General features: G+C 42.5%; 2 protein-coding genes and 1 non-coding gene across 4 annotated transcripts; 2 read left to right on the top strand and 1 right to left on the bottom strand.

Moving 5' to 3' along the window:
• Window positions 1-2,455: 2,455 nt before the first annotated feature.
• Window positions 2,456-6,521, top strand: LOC131877638 (glycogen-binding subunit 76A-like). Of its 2 annotated transcripts, none has more exons than XM_059223387.1 (3): window positions 2,456-2,642; window positions 5,243-5,618; window positions 5,847-6,521. In XM_059223387.1, the coding sequence occupies exons 2-3, from the start codon at window positions 5,257-5,259 to the stop codon at window positions 6,403-6,405; spliced, it is 921 nt and encodes a 306-aa protein (XP_059079370.1). In that variant the 5' UTR covers window positions 2,456-2,642; window positions 5,243-5,256; the 3' UTR covers window positions 6,406-6,521. The 2 variants fall into 2 exon arrangements, with proteins under 2 accessions (XP_059079370.1, XP_059079361.1); XM_059223378.1 differs by lacking the exon at window positions 2,456-2,642 and adding an exon at window positions 4,122-4,858.
• Window positions 3,869-3,950, top strand: Trnal-aag (transfer RNA leucine (anticodon AAG)). The gene has a single exon. It is a non-coding gene; the product is annotated as a tRNA-Leu (tRNA).
• Window positions 6,522-8,662: 2,141 nt separating the features above from the next.
• On the bottom strand, window positions 8,663-9,419 carry LOC131877651 (ORM1-like protein 2). The gene has a single exon (XM_059223398.1). It carries the CDS (start codon window positions 9,297-9,299, stop codon window positions 8,832-8,834), a length of 468 nt encoding a protein of 155 aa, XP_059079381.1. The 5' UTR covers window positions 9,300-9,419; the 3' UTR covers window positions 8,663-8,831.
• Between the last annotated feature and the right edge of the window lie 30 nt (window positions 9,420-9,449).

The following is a 9,449-nucleotide window of genomic DNA, read 5'->3' as shown; positions in this document are numbered from 1 at the left end:
GCTCACACATCTGAGGAGACGAGAAATACATGTGTTAGCAGCCACGTTATGAGTTGGTTGACGGGGATGTCCGTGCTTTATGAAATTGACATTCATTATTCTGTGGTTTGTTGATGGGGACCGATCAAGAATTGGCCCCGAAAAAGTTCAAGGCGATGAAAGGAATCGAGTGATGAACATATGTATGTACATTAGTAGATGCTACCTCAAATCATATCTGGAGTAAATGCCTAAAAGTAGACATGAAGGGTGATATTATTTCGTCAAAATGGGAGCAATCGGATTTCTTTCGATGCGTTTTAAATGCCTCCAGGATCGACCATGAAAATGAATTGCAAGTTGATCAAGTTGGATTTGTTCAAGAATCCGGAAATAAAAACAAAGTGAGATATGAAAGGGAGGTTGCGAGAGGAGTCAGAAAGAACCTACCGCCCTGTTAAAGGCTTTATGATTGAGTGGGTTTCGTTTCCTGAACGAGGAAACTAACCTAATCAATATTTTGTATCAAAATTCTTGAAACTATGCCCTAAATAGGCCAATGGCCCTTCGCCATCAACATATCAACGCATTTGTACATTGTCATGTATCTTATTTACCACGATTTGGGCACCTTGTCACCTTGTTACTGACCGTCAAGTTCTTAAGGGCTGCCAACAAAAGGTAAAAGATAGCATTTCGAAAGGAACTAATCCAAAGACATACTTTCATATGAATTTCATTTCTCACTGAACTTCTTGGGTACAACCAGGTCTCGTTTGATTGTCAAATCAGCGTCTGAAACTTTTCAGTTCAATAGTAAAGTGATCAACACATTCAAAGCGTAAGACAACTCAACCTAGTGGACTACATGACGGAAAACTTGCCCTAGTGGATAACTCGACCCAAAGGCCAACTCAACCTACCTAGAAGACGACTCAGCCCAGCAGTAAAATTTGACTCAGTACAACCATTCTCAGTACTAGGGAAGCACAAGAAAACAAGGACTTTGCTTATTTTTCTGCAAGGTTTTAAGGATGGATACAACCATGAAATCCTTCATAATTTAATTGACACATTAAAGTAGCAGCTGCACAATGAAGAGCAGCACAAATTTTGGGAGGTCATTGGGGCACTTTTCAAAACAGTAGAGGTACTAAAAATCCAAAATATAAATCTCAATATTGGACAATAACAGTTTCTAAGGTTTCAAAAAGTTTATTGCAAAAATACGAAATCCTAAAATACAAAAAAATCAGCCGCAAAACGGCTTTTTTTCTTCAAAAATTAGTTTTTATGCATGTTGATGAGTGAAACTTAGACAGTTTATAAAAATACCTACCTGCATGAACCATTCCTTTAATGGATAAAAGAACTGAACCTTCAATTTAATCCCTCAGCAAAGAGATATGAAGCCTCAAAAGTAGGAGTGATCTCTCAAAATTTGATGATGACGGCATCTTCCTTTCCCACTTCAATGAGTCAATAGAATAAGATGTCTCGCGGACTTTCAGGTCCTTGATAAGCAAGAAACTAACTTTTATAAATATTCATTTATGACCAACTAACACCAAACCATGCCTTTGGTATAAAAACAAAATTTTGATTTCGCTCATGCAACATATTTTTTAGCAAATATGTCATGACCAGTTTTTTCCGTTGGGTCAGGTTTTTTGCTGGGTTGAGTTGTCCTGAGCCGAATTGGGTTGGGCTGTCTTCCATTAATTTCCCTGTTGGGGCAAGTTATCTGTTGGGTCGAGGTGCTCAGTCATCATTCAAAATCCAATCATTTTCGACCTGATATCTAGCTGAAAATGACATTTACTGTAAGAAACCATTTTTGACAATTTTCAACGCACGTCTTTGGTTCTAATCTTGTTTGGTGCTGTGTCACCTTACTGGTCAGAATTGATGAATGTTATATCCTTTTTGATGAAATTTTTGTCATGCTATCGAACTCAAGCCAATGTGAGTTCCAACTAGTTGGAGAGTTCTGTTTCAAGATGCGTTAACTTGACTTGAAGTTCACTTTTTGTTTTTTCGCTTATCATAACGTTGAACTTGAAAAGATTTGGCATACTCATAAAATGTGTTGAACCTGAAAGTTGGCATCGAAACATCTAGTATTCCGATAGATCTACCTTCTAGCAACCTGACACAGGGACTGGCCTCATCTAACCTCAAATCATTCATATTTTGGCCTGTTGGCTCATTAAAGACCTGTCAACCCTGATTGTGTGTGACATGTTAGCATTGAAGGAAAAGAAAAGAAGGGTTATAACAGGTTAGTTTTAGCATTGTACTGCATGCCCCTTAATCGGTAGCCTTGAGTAATTTTGCTTCAGCCAACTAAAGGCAGCGCCTCTACAATTAGAAACCACACACTTATAGTCTTTCAGCTGTCACCCACACACTCTAAAAACCTGTCTGTCGAGCTTACTGTGAGCCTATATTCTTGACGAATGCTTTATGATGTTGGTTCTTGGAAAACAAACTCTTAGTGGAACCAAAATAATTTCAGTGTCAACTATGTCTCAAAATTGTGGTGTTAGGGTTACTATCACTGCATTTGGCAAACAAGTAACTGTGTAGGAAGCCAGCATTAATTCCAAAGAAATGTGCCGAGTTTGTCTACTACACTGGCCAAGATTCTTAATGGCCTTAAGGTTAGTAGTACCTGATCCTTTAATGTCCCTGATTCTAGACCTTTCCCTCCAATGCGTTCAATTCGTTGAAATGTTTGCCAAGGGGGAAGATTATTGTCACATTTTGCCACAAAGTCCATCGAACTAGCTCGTTATGTCGTTTCACTTGCACAAATGGGCACTTCTTATTCGTTCAGCGTTAATAGATGGCATTAGCATCTTAATATTTTAGCATGCACTGAGCTAATACCTTCGGTTATATTTTGGGCAAGATATCCTATTATTTTTTAGGAGCGTTAACCTGACAATGATGATCCCCACTTTCTGATAGTTAAGGCATAGAAAAGATTTTAAAACAAATGCAAAATTGGTTTGGATTTCCCTCCAATATTGTTGTAATGACGTCAAATTATGAAAGCGATAAAATTAATTAAAGAAAGACGAGACAAGTGGTATTAGATTTGATGTTCGATTTGATATGCTCTCTGCCATTTTTACACCGGTACAATGTGCACGTGTGTCTTTGTTTGTCTAAAGAGTGGCATCAACTTGCAATACTCCTTAAACCATTCATTTCCCCCAATTTTCAATTAGAAAAATGCCTTTGTTAAATGAATTTTCCCATTTCAGTTTATTAAATTACTCTATTGAAGAGATAACTCATCCATGGGGAAACCCCATTTTATCCAATTTCTGATTTATGGTTCGTACCAAAGTTGATCTTCCTAATTTCTTCAAAAATGTTGATGAAAGGCGATATTCATTTAGTTTAAGATATAGCTGAAGCTTAATCTCATTGATCGAGATATCGCCGAATTGTCACAATTTCATTTCATTTGTTCACCTATTTCGACACTTTGGAAACATTAGTGTTTTTCGAAAATCATTGCCTATTCATTAAACGAAACTAACTGTGGAAACCCCATACAGGCTAAATGTCCGACTGTATTGTCAGCGTTTTTGAAAAATATTGACCTTACTTTTATTCGAAGTTTTATATTTGAAAATAGACTTAATTTCACGTCACTAAGATGTTATGCTCCGATGTGGAATATTCGCCTCTAGCGAAGGTAGAATACATGCCCCGTCTAGATTCGCACTCTGTTGCATTTATTGGGTGTCATCTTCAAGTTTGAAAATACAACCCCGTGGCCTGGATGGAAATATAAGGCAAACTAAAGCAAACAAGAAAGAATTTAATTCAAGATGTTTAAAATTTAGTCCACATGACCCGCCTGACCCAAGAGGGTAGCGTGGCCGAGCGGTCTAAGGCGCTGGTTTAAGGCACCAGTCTCCTCGGAGGCGTGGGTTCGAATCCCACCGCTGCCAAGGGATTGTTTTGTTCATTTTCTTTCCTCTAGCCTCCTAGATAGTTCCATCCAGATTTCGATCTGGCGACTGAATGCCTAGAGAGAGGTTCATCATTGATTTGAATGATCGTCTCAGAGCTATGGAGAAATCTCACGAAATCTTTGCTTGTCACAAACAGGTTTTTTTTTTCATGCTGTAGAACATTCGTCGTTGATAGTTGTGCCTGCCTCTCCACATTTTTCGAGTGTCTCGTTAAAAAAAAATTATATTGTCTCGGAAAAAGATCAACTCCCGAGGAAGTGATTGGAGTTGTTCCCACGGAAATACATCTAGTGTTCCTAGGCCTCGCCAGAGGACATATAAAGGATTGCTCGTTCCTTCTCATAGTAATAGTAGTATAGTATAGTAGCTTTCTGCCCAGAGACGGACCTCAAGATCTCATTTTTTTTTCAACTTCTCTGAAGGGCGGCCAGAGTGCATTGGGGCATGCCGGCTAAACAATCACCCGAAATTCTTAAGGTCAAAATCGAGGAGCAGATTCTCGGATCAGTTGTGAATGAGAGCCCGCGTAGACTGCATCTTTTTGCATTTCCCTCATATTGCACGGGGATTCGGAACCTTTCATATGAGTGGCCTTCTTCATTGATTGCCCTCTCTCTGCCCCTCGAGTTTTGTTCCTTCTCGGCCTTGGCAGCCCTTGGTCTTGGCGGTATCTTAAGGCCCACTCTCGGCGTAGAAAGGAAGCCGATCTGTTCCATTTGTTCTCTTCGTGCGTTTTCCTGCAAAGGACAGATGAAAGTCACACGGAGTACTCCGACTGGATCGCTACGAAATGCAACTTTTTTGACGACCGTGGTTTTATATCAAAAAGTCTTTCATCCAGAGGGAAGTGTGCCAAAACTGAAAATACGATATATCTCTAATAGGTGAGTGAGTTATTCCACATGTCAGATTCAATAGCAGTCAAGGGGTCCTTTTCTCTGTTTTGCACTTACCACATTACATTGGTAGGCTTAGTATATCATACGGAATTGGCTTGGTTAGAGACGTAGTCTAACATACAGACTTAAAATTGAAGCGGATTCCCTTAAGCTTAATGAGCAATTTGTGGCAAAACATTTCAAAGAGAGTGTGTCAAATTGAGCTCATTTTTTATCTCGAGTACTTAGCTAGTTACGAAGAATGACTGCTTTTTATCACGAGACTTGGTCAATTCGGCGCCGATGGTCAAGTCTTGGACGATCCCCTCGGACTAAATCGGTCTTGATTTGTCCAAGAATGGAAGTTGTTGTTTTTATTTTCATTTCTAGAGCATTGGACCATCATGTGTGGAACTAAAAAACGTAAGACCTCGTCAAAGATGGACAAGCCACCTTCCGCAGTCTCTCCCAACAATGGCGTGGTTCTTCACAAATCCTTGCCCGGTAATGCAAACGGAAGCGCCGTAGATGGGAAACTGCGGCATGGGCCCGGACTTTCTCACGACACTGAAGACATCGGATCCTCTGGGATCGGAAGCCTGGACATAAGTGATAGCGAGGACCGTGACAGTGACGAATCCTCCTCGAGCAGTTCCAAGGAGAGTGTTATCATCATGTCGGGTCGGGTCCGGGATCGACATCATTCGTTTGGAGCGCTTTCCAGCCTTTCCAAGATGAAAGGGAGCAATGATCTGAAAAAAGTCCGGTACGACGAGCTCTTGTCTAGACAGATTTAGAGATTTGGGGGGATTAATTGGGCGGGAAATCTATTTCTTGTGCCCAGGAAACCTTGTGTATTGTGGAATGACAGGGTCTTTTGCATTGTTCTTTCCCAACCTATATTCCAGGGTCTATTACAATGAGCATTTGTTGTGGAATTGATTTGACAGCCTTAATTGTGTTCCACCTGTCTAATGTATGGATCCCATTCCAGGTTTGCTGATGCACTCGGACTGGACCTGGTCACCGTCAAATTGTACGATGCCAAAATTGACGACCTCTTCATCAAATCTGGAAGTCCAGTGACGTCAAATATTAGCGGGCCCCGAATCTTTGTCCGCACCCTCACCCCGTTATTCCGCCAACCTGGCTCGGCACCCGACTTCCTTGAGCGACTTCAACACTACAAAGTGAGTCTGGAAAACGCATACATGGACACGGACAGCTTGTCGATTCGCGGGATTGTTCGTGTTCTCAACATGGACTACCATAAGGCCGTCTATATTCGTTGGACGATGAACGACTGGCGGAATATGATGGACTACCGAGCGTCCTACGTGAACGGGTCTCACGACCGTCTCTCCGACAAATTCCAATTCAAGCTCTACACCCCTTTGGATGTAGGGCAGTCCCTGATATTTGCCGTTCGATATCATTGTGTCGGTCAGCAGTTCTGGGATAACAATCATGGCCAAAATTACAAGATCTTGTGTACGTCCACAGAGAAGACGGAGACCGAGGACGATAACGGGATTTGCATGTCGTTTGGATGACATTTTAGACAACCATAAGACCTCCTACCGCTGGGATTGATTAGCGTTCATAGTTTCCTATTCATACCGATCATGCCCGTGTTCCAGATAAAATTAAACTATTCTATTTACACGTTGCCTTTTGCCTAACGCATTTCGAACATTTGATTAACGCTCTAAGATAATTGTCGGACATCAGTTCACTGTGAGTCGCGGAAGGACTTGGAGGCAGTCTTAAGCAACATGGACAAGACCCAATCTCGTGAGGAGACCCTGAATTCGAATTCGGATCGCAGTGATTCCGGTTCCAGTTCGCCTGAATCATTTGAAAGCATACACGTTCAGGATCTTCTCGACGTATTCCGTCATGGCGATCAAAGTTTCCGCATTCGTCGGGCTGCCACACCTTACGTTCAAAGAACCCTCTCCGAGTGCCCTCCAATACAACCGGTCGGTATCACATTAAAGCGATCCAAGAGTGATGGCTCCTTCATCGAGATTCCACTTAAGACGGCCTTCCGATCGGGTGGATCACCCGTCAAAAATGTACGCTTTGCCGACAGCATTGGCAACCATCTGGCTCTGATTCGCCACATCCCCGCTCGAAGCGAGAGTCCACCCACTCCGCCCGAGTTGGATATCGTGTCCACCACCGTGTCCATGATGAGACGGTTTAAAGTAACCGTGACACCGTCGGAAATCAGTAACGAGACGGAGCTGATCATGACCGAGGCTGCCTTACCCAGAGATGATTGCAACTTCTTCGACATGACGACGGGTGAATTTCGAAGAGTTGAAGACCCGAGGGGCCTACGATCGAAAAGGCTCAAGAAGATGTTTGAACCCTACAAGGACCTGGAATTTTCGACCCTACTCATGAGGAATGAACTTTGCCTCGATTATTCAACGACCACTAGGGACATGAGAGCCGTTGGGATCGTATGGGTATTGGATATCGTACCCAGCAAAACCATTGTGGTTCGCTTCACAAAGGACCGCTGGCAAACTTACCAAGACCAAGTACTTCCTCCCTATGAGGGCAGTATTAGCCTGGCACCGATCAGATCGGTGGGACCGTCCAGTCCCCATTGGCTAAGCATCAATTGCCAAGATTTGGAACCGGGACAGGAAATCAGTTTCGCCATTTGTTTCAAGAATCCCAGGCGATCCTGGGATCCCGATTTGGAGGATAAATGGGACAATCATTACGAGCAAAATTATAACTTCAAGTGCTTTGGCATCAACACTAACCAATCGAATGAAAAAAATAAGGAAAATTTGGGTATGTGACCTGTTGTCAAAATACAGCAAGATTTGAAGCAGAACCGATGATATATTTTTTCTTTTCCGTTGGAACGTCATTGCATTCCAGCAATTATCACAAGAGTCCAGTCATTCTGCAAAGAGTTTTTATGTAATTTATTAGAGGGCATCATAACTTATGATAGAGTGATTCAATTAAATGAAATTTGAAGCGTGTAGTTTTTGAAAACCTGAACAGTTTCAAATGAAGACCGTAATCTGCGTACTCAATTCTGAAAGCCAATGCTCCACCCAAGCATCCCCGTCCTGACTCCAGTGGTTCAAGCAATACAACAATGGTTTTTTTGCTCTATGGTTCCCTAGCCAAATGTTCACCCTACCATTTTAAAGCTTAGTCTATGATGTCACAAACCTGCTCTGTAAAAGGCAGGATTCAATATAATCTCATTTCTAATGATATCAATACTGGCTCGTCATGATATAAATTGATTAAAAATACTATGTTTCGCCTAGGTTTTCTTTAGACGTTTTGGACACGAGGCCAAAATGCTTTGAGACAATAAAGATGAATCCATGGCATTTTCCACTCTATGGTCTTTCTGCTTTATCTTGATGGGTTGGTCATCTTTTTTCACGCCAAATTGTTCAATGGGAAAGTTAAAATGTAGAGGAACATCCCGTCTAAATTGTTGGCAATCATCTTGTCTACTTTTATCTCGTGGATCTCTGTCGTTTCGACGCCTCTTTCGCGACATGGTGAACACTTTCGCTCGAAGACATTCTGATGGGAAAGTTTGAGAAGAGGGAATAATGGTTCGATCCAGATCGTCTGGACCGTTATCTCCGAGTTTCAAGTCCATATCTTTGGCATTCTTAATGTTCGAACCAGGATGGTCAAACACTTTTGCCTTGGTCTGGCCGCGTACTTGGGCTCGACTTTTTCGTTTCCAAAGCTTTCGCTCCAATCGCCGAATCTCTCGCCGAATCAGTTGGGGTGGGGTCGAGGGGTCCATGCTCTAGAATCATAGACAAAGAGTGAATGAGGTCATCTACGTAGTTGATCATATCTGAATGTAAGTCCGTAGCGGAAGACGAGGGTATATTTATGTGTTTGTATAGTTAAATGTACTCTGCACTATCACAACATGGCGGAAGAAAGGTTCAGGAAACGACGGATGGTGGCTTCAGTATTTGTTGATCCCAAACAATCTGACTTTGTGGAACCAAGGTAATTTGGGGATCAGGACCGAGGCCAGACTCAGGGTGTTGATAGCAAAGTGAATCTTGTCATAGCGAGTGTACCCGCTGGCCAAGATGTAGAGCATGATGGGGAGAATAGTCAAGAATTTACGCGTGGGCGTGTACTGGACCCCGTGGTCAATCTGCTCCCAATGGGTCAGCCGGCGGTTCGAGCCCTGATCAAAGGTGATCCACGGGTGGGACTTCATCCAGTGGAGGAACCAGAACTGTATGGCATTGTGTCCCACGTGAGTGAGGGTCCAGACCCAGGCTACGGAAAATAGGCTGACCGGCACGCTCAACAAGATAATGTGCACCCCGCCCAAGACCAAGAGATAGAAAATCCAGAATCCTCGCCCATTCATGTAGTTGGTGTTGGGATTTTCATTCCCATGGCCGCCGGGCATCATCATGAGCAACGGTGGGGAGGGGACAACACTTTCAAGACAAGTACTACATAAGTCTATAAACTTGATCTGGGTCGGACTCTGATATGTGCAGATGTGCAGATACTAGCTAGATACAGAGCCTATTGGGGTTTGTTTTGTCTGGGCGAATCAGCT

Source organism: Tigriopus californicus, chromosome 1, assembly GCF_007210705.1.
Source record: "Tigriopus californicus strain San Diego chromosome 1, Tcal_SD_v2.1, whole genome shotgun sequence".
Lineage (NCBI taxonomy): Eukaryota > Metazoa > Arthropoda > Copepoda > Harpacticoida > Harpacticidae > Tigriopus > Tigriopus californicus.
The sequence above is the reverse complement of the archived record's forward strand: the minus strand, read 5'-3'. Positions and strand labels throughout refer to the sequence as shown.

Excerpts from the sequence above, each read along its gene's own strand:
- LOC131877638 (XM_059223387.1), top strand. The coding sequence starts at position 5,257 with ATGTGTGGAACTAAAAAACGTAAGACCTCGTCAAAGATGGACAAGCCA. Across the intron at positions 5,619-5,846 it reads AATGATCTGAAAAAAGTCCG|GTTTGCTGATGCACTCGGAC; the intron begins GTACGACGAGCT and ends ATCCCATTCCAG.
- LOC131877651 (XM_059223398.1), bottom strand. The coding sequence starts at position 9,299 with ATGATGATGCCCGGCGGCCATGGGAATGAAAATCCCAACACCAACTAC.